General features: G+C 38.7%; 1 protein-coding gene across 1 annotated transcript in view; it reads right to left on the bottom strand.

The window, feature by feature from the left end:
- Window positions 1-907: 907 nt before the first annotated feature.
- The window catches only part of LOC108671064 (protein slit), a gene marked incomplete at both ends in the record, with an annotated part of 31,033 nt that continues 12,915 nt past the window's right edge, over window positions 908-19,025 (bottom strand). The window contains 5 exon segments of the mRNA XM_047885743.1: window positions 908-979; window positions 7,223-7,363; window positions 8,568-8,715; window positions 13,796-13,875; window positions 18,868-18,939. Of these exon segments, the coding sequence (XP_047741699.1) occupies window positions 908-979; window positions 7,223-7,363; window positions 8,568-8,715; window positions 13,796-13,875; window positions 18,868-18,939 (513 nt within the window).

Below are 19,025 nucleotides of genomic sequence, written 5' to 3'. Positions count from 1 at the left end.
TTTAATACGGACAGAAAACTTCCTGCGAGCCGCATCGCGATAGTTCTGGAGACCAACAAGCTTATGTATCCACGTTCAATTTTTCATTATTCAGAGACGTTTTTCAATATTCATCCAACTGTTCAGTATTCTAAAAAGTATTTCAGTATTCATCCAACGTTACAGTATTTTAAAAAAATATTTCAGTGTTCATCCAACTTTTCAGAGTATTCTGGGCAGAAGTACATTCTTTTGGGAGAGTTAATCTCCTAAGTGACATGACAAGATGGCAAATATTTAGGATATCTTGAGAACACATTTGTTTGAAATGGGAGAAAACCAACAAAATGTTTGAAAGTTCAGGACTCTGGATAAGGGTTAATATTTGCACAAAATGAATGTACAGAAACAGTTAGATCAAATTTGACCAGCATCAACAAGTGACCTATACTGAACAGTTGAATTCGTTGAAAAAAACTTTATGACGTTAGGAATAAAAGAAAACGCGTTACCAAGTAAATTATCAGTATTAAAATGTTATAACGGCTAAGGAATTAAGAGGTTTTCATTGAAGTCATAATTTTATGCAAATGAATTCAAGATAAAATTTGTTTTGAATCTAAGGAATTTCAGGGCGTGCATGTATTAAAATAAAACCATTTAAAAAGTGAAAATATGGGAATGAAATATCTTAGCTCAGTTAAAATAGAATTAATAACTATTTCTAATCTCATATGCCCTAATTTTAGATAAAATAGCAAATGATAAAGCAGCGATAGAGTACAACAGAATAACCATCGTCGGCTGCAGCAATTTTGTTTCGCTTGATGGCATGTCTCGATCTAAGTTTCTCGTGTGGCAATGGGATTAATTTAACGTAATATCCATAGACAATATCCTCATAAATGTACAGGGTTGGACTACTCACAGTCTCTGTAGGTTGGGTAGCTTCTGCACGATGCGTTCGGATACACACGAGATGTGGTTATTGGACAGCACCCTGTTAAAAAAACAGGTATTTAATTATTTGAGCCTTAAATGAATCAATTCTTAATTAGTTTTAGATATTACGATACAAATGAATATTATTCTAAAAAAGATGTAGTTAATTTTCTTTCATGGGTTTGGGTTTTTGTGTGTATAGCAAAATAAGACCAAATTTGAAAATTTGTCAAACGAGACACTCGTTCCGTAGTTTTTCTAGAATCGACAAAATTTTGACAAGTCACTAAAAAAAATCGACACAAACCACAGTTTGAAAATATGAATGACAAGACCGAATTTTACCAATTTCTAACTAAGAAAAAAACTTTTTGATTGATTAAAATAAATTTTGAGATTAAATGGAAAAAAATTGTCGAAGAAAGATTCAACGCCGAAATTTGAAGCATACAATAAAAACATATTAATACACGTGAAATATAAGCTGTGGAATATTTCTTTTTCACTCGTACAATATTTTATTTTAGTAAACCACACACGTAACCACTTTACACCACGTACTTCCCTTACTAAACCACACACGTAACCACGTTTCCAGCTGTGTGAACACCAAAAAATATCCAACATGATGTTACTGACAGAAAACAGAAATTACATTCCAGAGAACAATATTTTAGTTTCTTTTTGTTAAAGAAAAATATTAACATTAGCATCGGTTGACGTCATTTCAATCTGAACTGCAACTATTTAAATAGATATACGTTCTTTCAAGTAATTTTAGATTAAACGGATTATTGAAGTACGGATATAAATGAAACAAACAGTAAAATTTCACCACATGAATGTTCAATGAAATATTTTGTTAACAGTATTTTTCCACGCACTGGCGGTAGTTTGTGGAGAATATAGTTGAGTAGTAGATTTATTCAAACATGTTACGAGAAATCTTTGGTGAATTGTTTGCATGAGTGTATGTTGAGCTCTGCAATTCAGTTACTTGGTTAGAATGTTTTAGTCACGCCTTGCACAAACATATCAACAAGAACATTGTATAAGAAATTAGAAGTCATTCTTATAAAGGAACGATTTAGAGGAAAGAAAGAACAGACAATACAAATTAAAGAGCGAACAAGATCCGTAATTAAGACAGCCAAAGCACAACGAATAATGGACCACAACCCGCCAATGCAGGAATGCATGACCGGCAACGCGACAATGTCTGGTAGTGTTCAGTTTATGGAAAGTGTTCAATAATGGATATGTAGCCTAGTAAAGTGAAAGGAGGAAAATAAAGTTGGCTACGAAGATCAGCCTCTCGATGTAATTCTTGGTCAGCGTTTAAAAACATGAAGCCATTTTTTAACGTCTAACAGAGAACAATCATTAGCATTACAATAAAATTGCAGATAGAAACAGTGCACCCAATGGGCAATTGCAACCCAAAATTAAATGCTTCAAGAGCAAACGACAGAATATAAGTAAGTAACTTATTTTCAAAACAATAGAAGTTAGGTTTTTTCTTCAAAACTTCCCGATGAATAGTAAAATATTGTGATAGTGGCGGTATGTAAGAGTCAAATTGGATGGCATGCGCGAATGCAATTTAGTTATTCAGTCCCTTTGAAGGTCCAAAATTATCGAAATTTGTACGCGCAATACCTGGTGTCTGTTTAAAACCCACAATAAAATGTTCACTCATAACGTCTTTTATGTCGGCAAGGTTCATGTAAAGATACGTTCTTTTATTAGTTAAATGATTAATTTTAACTCAAATCACAAACTTTGAGATTAATGAACAACTGCAAGCATTAGGTCCCAGTGACGACACAGCAGCAACAATTCGACACAAGGTGCCCATGCAGCAAGACTCACAGCGTTCTCAGACTACGCAGTTTACGCAACCCTCGGGACAGAAAGCTGCTCAGCATATTGTGGGACGCGTCCCTGCAAGTGGGACAGTCGTGTACTTGAGGATGGAGTAAAAGGTGATGTCTTCAGTGACAATACGAGACGTTGACTTATGCGCTGGACAAAACGGGACTTGACGGGAAATTGAGTGAAATTTAAAATGACAATTTAAGGATTTCAGAGAGGGGCAGTAAGGGAAATGGGAACAGGACAGTCATGGACTTGAAGATGGAATAAAAGGTGATGTCTTCAGTGACAATACGAGACGTTGACTTATACGCTGGACAAAACGGGACTTGAGGGGAAATTGAGTGAAATTTAAAATGACAATTTCAGGATCTCAGGGAGGGACAGTAAAGGAAAAGGGGACAGGACAGTTGGGGACACGAGGGCTGAAGCGTTGGAATTCAACTATTACGGGACGAAAGTGAATCTGGAAGATGAATGGAATTAGTGAAGTGCATTCAAGTTTAGGAATTCTACAAATGCAAAAAGTTTGGGAATTCGATAAATGCATTAGTTTTGGGAATTGAAGAACTGCATTCAAGTTTTGGGAATTAGACATAAGTATTTAAGTTCGGGGATGAAACATATTCGCACCTTTTGGGGATTAAATACAAGCATTCATGTTCAGTAATGAAGTGAATGCATACATTCAAAAAATTTACTAAACGCATTCAAGTTCGAGCATTTAAAAAATGCATTGAAGGATGCAATCAGAATAATGAGAATTGGCAGACATGTATAAGATTTGGGTGAAGAGGTTAGTTGAATGAGAAATTTAAAAACTGGATAAGGTGGGTTTGTTCAGAAATCATAGTAAAAAAAGGCCTGTACATTAAAAAAATATAACTCAGTACTCACTGCAGTGAGTGACAGAGAGCGCATTTTCTCGTCAACGAAAACTTGAGGTCACGGACGGTGACTCACAGCGTTCTCAGACTACGCAGTTTACGCAACCCTCGGGACAGAAAGCTGCTCAGCATATTGTGGGACGCGTCCCTGCAAGTGGGGACAGTCGTGGACTTGAGAATGGAATAAAAGGTGATGTCTTCAGTGACAATACGAGACGTTGACTTATGCGCTGGACGAAACGGGACAGCGTCGGGGGAAATTTTGTAAAATTTAAAATGAAAATTTCAGGATTTCAGGGAGGAAAAGTAAAGGACATGGGGACAAGACAGTTGGGGGCTGAACCGTTGGAATTCAACTATTACGGGACGAAAGTGAAACTGGAAGATGTGTGGAATTAGTGAAGTGCAATCAAGTTTGGGAATTCGAAAAATGCATTTAGTTTTGGGAATTGAAGAACTGCATTCAAGTTTTGAAAATTAGACATAAGTATTAAAGTTCGGGGATCAAACAAATTCGTACTTTTGGGGATCAAATACAGGCATTCATGTTCAGGAATGAAGTAAATGCACACACTCAAAAAATTCATTAAACACACTCAATGTCTGGTATTTAATAAATGCATTGAAGGACGCAATCAGAAAAATGAGAATTAATCGACATGGATAAGATTTGGGTGAAGAGGTCACTTGAATGAGAAGACTTAAAAAAACGGGATAAGGTGAGTATGTTCAGAAATCATAGTAAAAATGGGCCGGTAATTATAATTAAACATAATAATAATAAAAATGATAGAATGAATGTAGGTTCATTCTTCTCATACTAAACTTGAAAAGGAAGATGGTTTCGGTATCACAAAAGAAAAAAAATGAAGCGAAGAACTCGAATAATGAAAAACTGAATGGCAAAAAGACGAAAATTTTTACTCCCATGAACATCTGTAAGTACTATGAAAATAATGTGGAAACATGTAAGAGAAATATTAATTTGAAACACAATGAAACTGCAAGTGAAACATTGAAAGATGATACGACAAAAAGAGATACATAGCAGTAGAAGCAACAGAATGGAGTGAAATATAAAGAAAACAAAAAATTACCGGCTGAAAAATTCGACAAATAAATGAATTGAGAACGAAAATGTAAACAGAAAAGGATTGAGCAGTAAAATAATAACAGTCACAATTCGGAGCAACAATGTGCAACGGTAATGTTCAACGAGATATGGCGAATGATAACTGAAAAATATAAAGGAAAATCAATGGGGCGTAGATTTTCACAAAGATTGACAACGCAGAAATAGATTCAAGAAAATAAGATCCACGACAGACGTACGACTTCGCAAGAGAGCGAAGTGAACGACGAGTAATGCAAATGCCTTGAAATTAATGTTCTCAAAAAGAAATTTTGTGAAAATAACCCGAGTACAAAAAGAGAGTTTTTTAAAGCCTTTTAAATTGCTATTTGCTAATATGGCAATCTATCTATTCAAATCGACCATTTATAACAATATATTTGTAGTGCTTGGAAAGAATGCTATGGTCCTAAGTCATTTCAAGCGTAAAGTAACTATTTTAGCATTAAATAAATAATAGGGAATGCGGGCCTTTCAGCAATTTTGTCCTAAACCGATTAGTATTCAAAATTGGTGGAGTATCAGCAAACAACCAAAAAACTTTGAAACATTTCAGTTCCAATTAAGGTTGAAAAATGGAACGCTTAATGTCTTTTCTGGTTATAAATTACGTAAATACAAACCAAAAAACTATTCGTCAACGCTTTCCATCGTGTTACGTTGGATGTGCACTTCACATGACGCTATGTTGACATCACAATCGACGTGTTAAAATTTTTGATTAGGACTTTTAAAAAGAGATGACTAATTAATTTCCAACGGCATAATGTACAAATTTAAAAGACATATAGAACAATTATATTTAGACTCGGTTGAAACAAAATCCTTTCTGGTGACTAAACTCGTATGAACATTTTATGCCATTTAAAAAAATTCGTCGCCAATAACAATTTACCTACAAACAAATAATATATATTTAAAGCCATGTTTATCATTACTATGGGCAGCAGCAGGTTCGACTATAATTATCGTTACAGTGCTAGAACCAAAACAGAACCCAAACACAGCGACCATCTTAAGGTAGTTCATTCTGTAACAGGGCCCATACTTTCGAAAAAAGTTAAGAGATCGTAAGTTCATCAGCCAATCATTGACGGCCTTTCAAGCAAAGTCCACCAATCATATACAAGAAAATAGAGCGTAAGTACTTACGCTAACGTAGCGAGTTTTGAAAGTATGGCCCCAGTTCTGTAATCAATTTGCCTAATCTCATCGGTGTAAGTTATAGTAACTTCGAGGCATCGAATTTGGATATCTGCGATTCAAGTGACAACTTAAATATATAATGGAAGTATGAATTGAAGCAAAAACGAGAATGCCCGTTTTAATTTTAGCCCAAAAGGGCATTAATTAAACTTCTAAAGATGGAATATTCCTCTATGCAGGTTTCGATCGTGTTTCAATTACGCAAAGTCGCAGAACTCATCCAATTCTCATATATGTCTCACTTTTCCCACGATGGTGGTGTGGAAATTTATGCTACCTTCATGTGTCCATAAAGTCTTTATATGTCATTCTATCATTAACATAAATTTCGAATGTTCGAGCAAATACAGCATTTTATGTGATTTTTTGATGAAAATACTTCCCTAGATGCGTCATTGAAAATTTAAGATACTATGCAATAAGATAAGTTGCTCAGGATTCATTGTAAAAAACTTCTAGCAGGTAAACTTTAGACGAGAATTGTGTATAACTAACACCAAAAAATTAGTCCTAGATGCTAAAATAAAATTAATTTATTCAGCATTAGTTAACCTAGTACTGCCAAAAATTTCATGAACAATATTACAATTAATAGGGAAATGCTAAACCAGCTAAATGACCCCACAAATATCGTCCTGCTATGCAACAATATCCATTAATTCATTGTATATAATTAATAAATGAAGAACAACATGGATTTACAACTAGATTGCTTACAGCACCAAAACCTAAAGTAGGATTGATTGCTCAATAATTCTGCCCTCACATGTTACAGGCAAGCCAAATCACCACTTGGAAAAACTGCCAAATTATTCAAGCATAAAAACATAAATAACAAGAGAGGTACTGACACTACCAGAGAGTTATTAACAAGAGAGGTACTGAAACTACCAGAGAGTTATTAACAAGAGAGGTACTGAAACTACCAGAGAGTTATTAACAAGAGAGGTGCTGACACTACCAAAGAGTCATTAATAAGATACAATTAATTAATAATAGGACAAAATTAATTAAAATTGATTAATTAATCATTAAGAAGTTAGGTACTAACAGAGATTTGAGGTTAGGTGCAGCGTTAAGCAGCGCCAGAGGCGCTGCTTAACTGATACTACCAGATAGTTATCAACAAGAAACAATTAATTAATAATAGGACAAAATTAATTAAAATTGATTAAAAATCATTAAGAAGTAAGGTACTAACAGAGATCTGAGGTTAGGTGCAGCGTTGAGCAGCGCCAGAGGCAGCAGGGAGAGTCTGTTGTGCGAGACGTCGAGATGCTGCAGCCGCGGCAGCGCGGCTACCGAGAGCGGGGCCCCGTGCAGCTCATTGTAACTCAGGTCCCTGGGGGGGGGGTGATGTGGGCGATTGTGATGATGAGGGTGTGATGTAGGGGTGGTGTAATGATGAGGGTATGATGAGGGTGGGTGTGGTGAGGGGGTGATGTGGGGTGGGTGTAGTGATGAGGGTGTGATGATGGGAGCGATGCAGTGATGGGGTATGATGTGCGCCCCACCCACACTACCCACTCACAGGTGGGTTGTGGGTTATGCTCCCTGCAGTATTACTGAAAAAATGTGTCGGTGCACTAAAGGTCTCTCTGACTTTGCTCTGGAAAACATCATTGAGTGAAGGAAATGTTCCAAGTGACCTAAAATTAGGGCTAATTACCCCTATCTACAAAGAGGTGAATGAGACAAACCCCAAAATTACAGGCCGGTTACATTGACATCACACGTAATCAAAGTATTTGAAAAGGTTGTTGCCAGAAGGTTGGTGCAGTACATGGAAGACGCTGACCTTTTCAACAGAAGGCAACACGGTTTTAGACGAAATCGTTCCTGTTTGTCTCAGTTACTGGAGCATCACCACCAAATCCTGACCATGCTGGAGTGCGGCAACTGGAAGGTGTCCTGCGAACCTTCACTTCCAGGATCAGAGGGATGAAGGAGGCTCGAGCGCCTGGGACTGTACTCACTGCAGAAGAGACGGGAGAGGTATGTCATTCTGTACACATGGAAAATGATAACCGGAATAGTGCCAAACTTCGAGAGCGAGACCTTCAGGATTGAGACATATCACAACGAGAGAAGGGGGAGACTGTGCAAGATCCCTCATTACGTAACAGATCCGCAGTCAGATTTCAATCCCTGCGGGAAAGATCACTTTCCGTTGAAGGGCCAAGGCTGTTCAACGTCCTACCAAAGGTTCTAAGAGAGGGGGAGTTCACCCTGGAGACCTTCAAGAGACAACTGGACGTTTTCCTGGGCACAATCCCAGATCGACCTCCCCTGCAACACTAACAGCGGCGAGAAGCAAGCAACAGCATCGTACTTCAGGTGGCCCAAATGAGGGCGGATGAACGATAATCAGAGGCGGCGATCCATCGTGGCCTGGGACTGCTATGTCCTAAACAAGTAAAAAGATTACCAAGATTACCAAGTGGGTTGTGTGTGCAGACACTCACAGGTGGGTTGTGTGGGCAGACACTCACAGGTGGGTTGTGTGGGCAGGCAGTGTGGTGTTGGTTGTGTGGGCAGACACTCACAGGTGGGTTGTGTGGGCAGGCAGAGTGGGCAGGGCAGAGAGGGCCCGGCCAGAGCAGTCTACCCGCGTAGCGTCGCAGGTGCAGGGGGTGGGGCAAGGCAGCGACGCGGCGCAGCGGCCAGCGTGCTGCGCGCGCAGCTCCGTGCTGCCTGTTGTCACAATCATTATCATGATAACAATGATAATGCATAGATATCGATAATAATTCAAATAATAATGCATAAATAGATAAAAAATAATAAAAATAATAAAATGAAAAGTTTCGACATTAAAACAAAATAATGAATGTTAATTAAAAGCTTCTAAAGTAAGAATGGTAATGGCATAATGAGTCATAAAATACGATACGTTTGATATGAGGGCAACAATGCACGAAAATTTCAACTCGTATTGTGAACCATTGAACTAAGTTATCTAAATTAGGAGTAGAAAAATAAGCAGGATCATGGGAACAATCTTTCTATAAAACAATCCATGTAAATGTTACCAATGCGAATAAGAAGGGTGCAAAAGACTGTCACTTAGCGACATCCAAAAAATGCGCTGTAAAATACTGATATTTTTTCATGCAACGATGAATTCAAATTCTTGCACTCCGTCAAAAATCATATCGATTATCGTTTCATACTTAATACTGATATTATTACTGATAAATTTGTATGCTTCGATTGAAATAGTCTACCTGTAATTTATATGGTCGTTCTCCCTGCAGTTCACTGGCATGCTGAATATATGATAGTGTCAGCGATATACATGTATGTATAATAGTCAAAACGTCCGAACGCGAATGAACACAAATATTAATTGAAAAACCTAATTATAGTCCCTATATCTAAAAAAATTTACGCACTAATTATTTCGGATGAAAAAAACGGGTTTAAATTAAAAAATATGACTTAGTACTCACTGCAGTGAGTGACAGAGCGCGCATTTTCTCGTCGACGAAAACGTGAAGTCACGGACGGACAGACAGACGGACGGACAGACGGACGGACATGACGAGCACAATAGCGCCCTTTTTTCCGTAAATGAGAAAATGCGCTATAAATACAGAATTTCCGAAAATTAAACTTAAAATTACTCAAAATAAACATTTGAACACATAATCACAACGTTTCTGGTCACAACTCGCCATTTTTCGAGCCGAATATCAAGGTATAAAAATCAATTTCCAACGCAGCAAAAGGGAAGCCTATCGTTTGGTCAGCACCGTGAACCGATCAACACTTCAGCGACAGAAAATTAATTTTTGTTGCAGCTTTGCACGAAATAAATATTGCAGCGCATCAGAAAAATATGAATCATGTGGGATTGGCGGCTGAAGTGAAAAGCCAACTGCAGTTCGAATTTCATTCTGACAACTAATTCATTATGTTAAGATAGTACTCTAACAAATATTTTTGGAAATTTCGTTAAATTTGTAGATATTAAGGCAAGCATCAGATGTCACTATATGATAAATTAGGTAAAACTGTGCTGTTTACTTAACAAACGCGTTCAAATAAATCAAAACAGTTGAACAAATGGTAAAAAAATTTCAAGATCAGCCTCGACAACAGCACTCATTACATACTTAGTAACTTCTTAGAATAGAAGACATATCGTCGTAAGATCTCACCAACTCTGCTCATTCGTTTCATAAAACTGTTTATCAGTTTGAACATCATAACGATGTTCATTCAAATCTTCAACCCAAATGCTCCACAATGACATCATTGCAAAATTTGTACCGACAATACCTGAATAGAATTTCTTGTATTCGACGCCCCGGGCATATCAGAGCCTAACAAGATATCACCAGCTGCATTGTAGCGAATGGCATCAGTCTCTTTGCAACACGTTTTATTGTAGCGACCCTCATTGTTACACGTTTTATTGTAGCAACCCTTATTGTAACACGTTTTATTGTAGCGGCCCTTATTGTAACACGTTTTATTGTAGCGGCTCTCATTGTAACACGTTTTATTGTAGCGACCCTCATTGTAACACGTTTTATTGTAGCGACCCTCATTGTAACACGTTTTATTGTAGCGACTCTCATTGCAACACGTTTTACTGCATTAATCATCAATGCAGAATATATTCCATTCAAGGAGGTTATATATATTACGTTATATCCGTGGACTCCAGGAATTTCAACTCGTTTGTTTTTTTCGCACTTCCGTGAAAGGCTTTCCCATTGCCAGCAATACTTTTGAAATTTCCACCGCTGTGCAGGAAACGAAGCATTGCTTTTGAATTACAGCTCAGAAAATCTTGTTGCAAATCACAAATCATCCAAGATTCTTGTATGAATCTAGACAAGATAGACAATGTGGAAAAAAGTGTATGTTCAAATTCATGTTGCTAGCACAAATCATTCAAGATTCTTGTATGAATCTAGACAAGAAAGACAATATGAAAAAAAAGTGCAAGATTCAAATTCCCGGCTAAAGCAAACTGGCAAAACTTGGCACGCGTAGCGAGCATCCAATTCATAAGAAGCCACCGCTTCATGTCGGAGGCACGAGGCTTCCATCACTTTTCATTTACCGACGACGATGTCGAGGCCTGGGAAGCCAGGCAATGTGGAGCGTCAGAGAGGATTGCCTTCATGACCTGGCCTTTGAAGACGCTCAAAAATGTGGCCTCTCTCACTACCATTTGGCCGAGGCGCGGCTAAATCCAATAGAACGACCTGCGATCTTTCTCGAGCTGGGATTCTAAAGTCGATTTTGCAAATATCATTGCATTATTTTCAGTGGCTTCAGAATGGCCGATGAAAGCCCGCAATAACTCGCTTTTTTATTTTAAAATGGTTTAAAAGCCATATTCTTGAATAAAATTTGTGTTAGGTACCTACTTGTTCAGAATAGTTCAATCTCAATCGAAGGCTTTGGGTACTTAAAAACATCGATAAAAATTTCATGGTAATTTGTCATGTAGTGTATAGGTTCAAGTTGGAGAAACAGAGCTCAAAAGACTAACAATAATTTAGCCCTGATTCCGCTCACAACATAGCTTCGTCGGGCCATTTCGGTTCGCCCATGAAATATTTAAACCAATTTCTTCTATACACTTAATTAAGAAGGGTCATTCATAGATGAATCTGTTGCTATACAATAGAAATATATTGAACCGGAAATATCTATAATCGAATTACATCAAGGTTTTTTACGGAAGGTTTTTATATGATATTAATCTACCCGCAAAATGAAGTAGTAATAAAAATATAGGAATTTCTCTGATGTTAGCAAACTACCCGCAAGATAAAGTAGTACTAAAAAATATACGTATTTCTCGGATGTTGTGATCTAGCTGGAAATAAAGTAGTAATAAAAATATAAGAATTTCTGCCTCTCTCACTACCATTTGGCCGAGGCGCGGCTAAATCCAATAGAACGACCTGCGATCTTTCTCGAGCTGGGATTCTAAAGTCGATTTTGCAAAAATCGTTGCATTATTTTCAGATGCCTCGGAATGGCTGACGATAGCCTACAACAACACGTTTTTTATTTTAAAATAGTTCAAAAGCCATATATTCTTCAATAAAATTTTTGGTAGGTACTTTTTCAGAACAGTTTAGTCTCAATCGAAGGTCTTGTGTACTTAAAAACATCGATAAAAATATCATGGTAATTTTTCATGTAGTGTAGATTCAAGTTTGAGAAACAGCGTTCAAAAGACAAATAATAATTTAGCCGTACTAAAAAATATACGTATTTCTACAATGTTAGTGATCCAGCTGCAAAATAAAGTAGTAGTAATAATATACGAATTTCTCCGTTAGTAATCTAGCCGCAAAAGAAAGTAAACACACCGGCATGCCTATGATGGCGTTATTGTTCAGGAGCCTAAGTGATCGATGATAGAACGGGCGCCGAATGACTGCCGAGTCTGTTTATGGTCTCTCAACTGATGATTCCGAGGTGATTAATCAGCAGGTGAACAATTCAAACGTTTGCAATGTGTTATGGGCAGCTTAATTAATTGACTTGTCGAGCTAATGAGAGTTCGGCCTTCATCATGGCTCACCCTTAACAAACAATCGACCCATTCTGCGCTGGGCAGTGAATGGCTGACGGTTGGTCGACTCATGTCCATTGATCAATTTCAATTAGGTACTTCGAAGGTACATTTTCATAGTCATTATATAAACTCATCCTCATTAAATGAAGTTACAAATATTATGAAATTCCATCGGCCCCTCAGAATTCCAATTTTGATGCACGCCACAATTTTCTTTAGCTGATGACAAGAAAAGTACTTTCCTACCCCAGCATGTTAGACGCTCATACGCACAAGACATCTGGTAGTTATTTGGTATCTTCTAATAATCCGCCATTGATTTTTCAAACCCCATTTGCTAGTCAAAAAAAACATCAATACCTCCATCGATTTAAAAAGTTTGGCAATTTTTCCCACTTATGACTTAACGTCATAAATTTCTGACGTTATAAATTTAATTTATGAATTTATAAATTTTATTAAATTTACGTGTTATGGTACGGGTTTAAGAGTTAAACGTTGATTTACGCAACTGAAAGTAACATGATATCACTACGGAGTTCGGTTGATACACCTACCTTTAATTAATATTTTCACTTCGCTATCAAATATCGAAAAAAACTCGTGTTTATGAATGAAAAACGGAACTAATCTACGTGAATAGTGAATTGAAAAAAATTACCCCTTGCGCCAACGATGGCAGTGTAAAGACAATAAATCATGTTCATTTCTAATCGTACTCTGAATAACTGTGCCAGGATTACTGTTCTTAAATTTTTTCTTACCATTTATACCCGTGTCTCGCGATAATGAAACTCCTATATATGCGCGCACTAATCACCCTAGAAGGAGTCTGGTGCTAGTAATACTCACACTAATAGAGCGGTAATGTTATTCCTACGCATCTTACTCACACTAGTAGGGCGGTAATGCTATTCCTACGCATGCTACTCACACTAGTAGGGCGGTAATGTTATTCCTACGCATCCTACTCACAATAGTAGGGCGGTAATGTTATTCCTACGCATCCTACTCACACTAGTAGGGCGGTAATGCTATTCCTACGCATCCTACTCACAATAGTAGGGCGGTAATGATATTCCTACGCATCCTACTCACACTAGTAGGGCGCTAATGATATTCCTACGCATCCTACTCACACTAGTAGGGCGTTAATGATATTCCTACGCATCCTACTCACACTTGTAGGGCAGTAATGTTATTCCTACGCATTCTACTCACACTTGAAGGAGTCAGGGTGCATCTTAGCGATGGGCTTCTTGCTGAGGCGTAGGGTGGTGGTATAACGTGAAACTAGTGCACTGATGTCTATGGTATTAAATTTAAACTAGGGCACTGATGTCTTTAGTATTAAATTTGAACTAGTGCAATGGTGTCTATGGTATTAAATTTAAACTAGTGCACTGATCTCTGTGTTATTAAATTTAAACTAGTGCACTCATGTATATGGTATTAAATTGAAACTAGTGCAATGATGTCTATGATAATAAATTTAAACTAGTGCACTCATGTATATGGTATTAAATTTAAACTAGAGCACTCATGTATATGGTATTAAATTTGAACTAGTGCACTGGTGTCAATGGTATTAAATTTGAACTAGTGCACTGATGTCGATAGTAGGGTGGTAAAAGGGGAAACTGAAACAATGACATCAATGGTATTATGTGACACTAGTGCACTGATATTAATGATACAGAGGTATTAATGTCACACTAGTGAACTGGTATCAATGGTATTAGAGCGACAGTAGTACAGCACCATAAATAGCTCTATTAGGTATTAAAATGCAGGTATTAAAATGACACTGGCGCACTGATATAAGTAGCACAGTGGTATCAAAGTGACACTATTACACTACCATAACTAGTACATTGGTATTACAATGGCACTGTCAAAAATATAACAACCAACACAAGGGAGGAAATAATTCAGAGCCGTTAATAAGCAGGCGACCGGCGCCGTGAAGCAGCAGGGCCGCCAGTTGGCCGGCCGATAAGATGGACACTTCGGCCACCAACACAGCGATGAATTTTGTACGTAATTGTGCATAAACTGAATTTTGATATAAGTGATAATAAAGTATACGATATGCTCACTATGTATTAGTATATATCAGTTATTGCCATCGAAATGAAGCCATTTCTGATCACAATCAACTTAATTTTTGATCATGAGTGCCCGAAAAAGCATATGATTTAGGTAGAAACCAATAAAACAGAACAATTAGATGAGATGAAATCGAGTACTGATGGAAATTATAAATTGGATCAAAGAACGCTGAGCGATTGCGCTCTGTCCTACATTGCAGGCAAAAGTGAACTATAAGAACAAAAATTAACGTATGGGTGAGAAATGGAGGGGAAAATTAGAACAGAATCGCGAAAGCTGAATGAAAATATGAAAAGAACGGGAGCAGAGTGAGTGAACCCACGCAATAATGGGAGCAAGGAAGTTGGGCCCCACTCTTTATTGCTGGAGTGAACCCACGCAATAATGGGAGCAAGGAAGTTGGGCCCACTCTTTATTGCTGGAGTGAACCCACGCAATAATGGGAGCAAGGAAGTTGGGCCCACTCTTTATTGCTGGAGTGAACCCACGCAATAATGGGAGCAAGGAAGTTGGGCCCACTCTTTATTGCTGGAGTGAACCCACGCAATAATGGGAGCAAGGAAGTTGGGCCCACTCTTTATTGCTGGAGTGAACCCACGCAATAATGGGAGCAAGGAAGTTGGGCCCACTCTTTATTGCTGGAGTGAACCCACGCAATAATGGGAGCAAGGAAGTTGGGCCCACTCTTTATTGCTGGAGTGAACCCACGCAATAATGGGAGCAAGGAAGTTGGGCCCACTCTTTATTGCTGGAGTGAACCCACGCAATNATCGAGCCATAAGAACTAAATTGTGCATTTCTATATGGATGTGTTTTTCGATGACATAATTATTTATTAGGCTACATTTGATCCACTCGTACTATATTGTATCTCATATTCATTTTCTTCAATGGATGTAATATCTGTCTCTTATACACATCTAGATGTGTATAAGAGACAGGCCCCACTCTTTATTGATGGAGGGAGTGAACCCACGCAATAATGGGAGCAAGGAAGTTGGCCCCACTCTTTATTGATGGAGTGAACCCACGCAATAATGGGAGCAAGGAAGTTGGGTCCCACTCTTTATTGATGGAGTGAGTGAACCCACGCAATAATGGGAGCAAGGAAGTCGGGCCCCACTCTATTGCTGGAGGGAGTGAACCCACGCAATAATGGGAGCAAGGAAGTTGGGCCCCACTCTTTATTGATGGAGTGAACCCACGCAATAATGGGAACAAGGAAGTTGGGCCCCACTCTTTATTGATGGAGTGAACCCAGGCAATAATGGGAACAAGGAAGTTGGGCCCCACTCTTTATTGATGGAGTGAACCCAGGCAATAATGGGAACAAGGAAGTTGGGCCCCACTCTTTATTGATGGAGTGAACCCAGGCAATAATGGGAACAAGGAAGTTGGGCCCCACTCTTTATTGATGGAGTGAACCCAGGCAATAATGGGAACAAGGAAGTTGGGCCCCACTCTTTATTGATGGAGTGAACCCAGGCAATAATGGGAACAAGGAAGTTGGGCCCCACTCTTTATTGATGGAGTGAACCCAGGCAATAATGGGAACAAGGAAGTTGGGCCCCACTCTTTATTGATGGAGTGAACCCAGGCAATAATGGGAACAAGGAAGTTGGGCCCCACTCTTTATTGATGGAGTGAACCCAGGCAATAATGGGAACAAGGAAGTTGGGCCCCACTCTTTATTGATGGAGTGAACCCAGGCAATAATGGGAACAAGGAAGTTGGGCCCCACTCTTTATTGATGGAGTGAACCCAGGCAATAATGGGAACAAGGAAGTTGGGCCCCACTCTTTATTGATGGAGTGAACCCAGGCAATAATGGGAACAAGGAAGTTGGGCCCCACTCTTTATTGATGGAGTGAACCCAGGCAATAATGGGAACAAGGAAGTTGGGCCCCACTCTTTATTGATGGAGTGAACCCAGGCAATAATGGGAACAAGGAAGTTGGGCCCCACTCTTTATTGATGGAGTGAACCCAGGCAATAATGGGAACAAGGAAGTTGGGCCCCACTCTTTATTGATGGAGTGAACCCAGGCAATAATGGGAACAAGGAAGTTGGGCCCCACTCTTTATTGATGGAGTGAACCCAGGCAATAATGGGAACAAGGAAGTTGGGCCCCACTCTTTATTGATGGAGTGAACCCAGGCAATAATGGGAACAAGGAAGTTGGGCCCCACTCTTTATTGATGGAGTGAACCCAGGCAATAATGGGAACAAGGAAGTTGGGCCCCACTCTTTATTGATGGAGTGAACCCAGGCAATAATGGGAACAAGGAAGTTGGGCCCCACTCTTTATTGATGGAGTGAACCCAGGCAATAANACGATTGGAGCGTCACTAAATCCTATTAGACAAACTCATTTCCGTTCAATTTGCATCAGACGAGAGAGGAATTAAATATTTTAACTTGAGCAGCGAGTACACGAAGAACTCAACTCGATGTAAGGACTTAAAAATTGAACACTTTTTATTGTGAACTTAGGAAATCTTACAGTGAATGATGATTTATAACTTATAACTTATAACGCAATTGTAAGCAAATTTCTTAAACAACAAAACCTTCAAATTTTAAGCGGAAGTCAGAAGGAATTAGAGGGTAAATGAGACCCATTTTCAAAAACTCCACCCACATAGCTGGAAAACTTGATGAAAGAGACGTTCACCTCATTGTGGTACCCCAATTGAGTATGTGGCACCACAACAGGGTACGTGGTTATACAACAGGGTGCGTGGTACCACAACAGGGTACGTGGTACCACAACAGGGTACGTGGCACCACAACAGGGTACGTGGTACCACAACGGGATACGTGGCACCACAACAGGGCACGTGGCACCACAACAGGGTACGTGGTACCACAACAGGGTACGTGGTGGGAGCAAGGAAGTTGGGTCCCACTCTTTATTGATGGAGGGAGTAACCCACGCAATAATGGGAGCAAGGAAGTTGGGCCCACTCTTTATTGATGGAGGGAGTAACCAAGCTCGCCATTAGCACCTGATAAGACATGCACATTGCACAGCTCCAGCAGTGACGCCCATACCAAATCCCTTCGTTAAGCACGCGAAATTTATTACGCGCTCAAGTCATGGCTATACGGTACTCGTGTGAAGCGAATAACAGTCAATATGTACATTTATTAACAGTTTACCGAAATGGCTACTCCCAAATTATAGTTTCAATGTTAAGATTTTTTTTTGCAAGTTACGATCCGTTGAAAAATTGCATCGTTAGTAAGAACAAAATTTGACGTCCGCAAAAATTTACAAACTAATCGATATTTCGGGAAACGCCTCAGACCCCAAATCACTCAAGGCGCCACAGAGGCTAGGGAAAATTTTTTACTACAAAAATTTAACCGTTATTTGAAAAATAAAGATTCATTTCGAGATGATAAGGTTCCGTGAGTCGAGGTTAAGATGAGTTCGCTTGTTACCGAACGTATAAATCAGATTTTATTGCAATTCTATTTCGATAATCCTTAACCGTCGATGATAACCATCGATAATATATAACGATATCAAATAAGATGCTTCATGGTACAAGTTTCATAAATAAACTAAGAAGGGCATTAAAAAAGTCCCATCCATTCTTTAATCAGAGCCGAGCTTTACAGATAAAAGAGCCGAAAACAGATTACAGATACTACGCCGTTCACGTCTCGACCAAAATATGATTGGGAAACTCATAACAGCCATGAATATTCGCATGAGCTGCCTGCTAGAAACTGACTTGCTGCATGCATTGGAATGTCTTCGTTGGTATAACCAAAGTTAAACTACTTTGTTCAATTCCCGTAACTTATACTGCCGAACTTTAAATCGGATAGGCGAGTTCACTCGCACTGAAAAGATTCGTGCGGTGCATATTTTCTAGTTTCCAATATAAACTTTCCTTGACATCTATGGTTTTCATGAAAAATATAATTTTAATTGGGAGTGTAATCAGATTATTCGTCGTTACACTGACGACAAATAGTCTCGAAGATGCTTACGTATATATTCACTGAATTAGACCGAAAAAAAACATACCTTTTCGCAGATAGCTCCTACCTCCAAGTGCTATTAGTAACGATTCTCGACAAAGAAAATAAGCTACACATCAAAACCAATCAATGACATTTATTTTCAACTATATCAATAAGGTAAATAATGATATTCCCTCACTCACATAGTGTGCACTATGTGCATGGAAGCGAAGGTGCCGTTGCTCATCGTCTTGATGTTGTTGTCGTACAGGGACCTGCAAAATAGCGATAAATATCAGCAATTATATCTTATTAAGCGCTAAAATAATAAAACATTGTATGGGATATTTCAAATATTAAA

Source organism: Hyalella azteca, unplaced genomic scaffold (genome assembly GCF_000764305.2).
Source record: "Hyalella azteca isolate HAZT.00-mixed unplaced genomic scaffold, Hazt_2.0.2 contig2958, whole genome shotgun sequence".
Taxonomy (NCBI): domain Eukaryota; kingdom Metazoa; phylum Arthropoda; class Malacostraca; order Amphipoda; family Hyalellidae; genus Hyalella; species Hyalella azteca.
The sequence above is the reverse complement of the archived record's forward strand: the minus strand, read 5'-3'. Positions and strand labels throughout refer to the sequence as shown.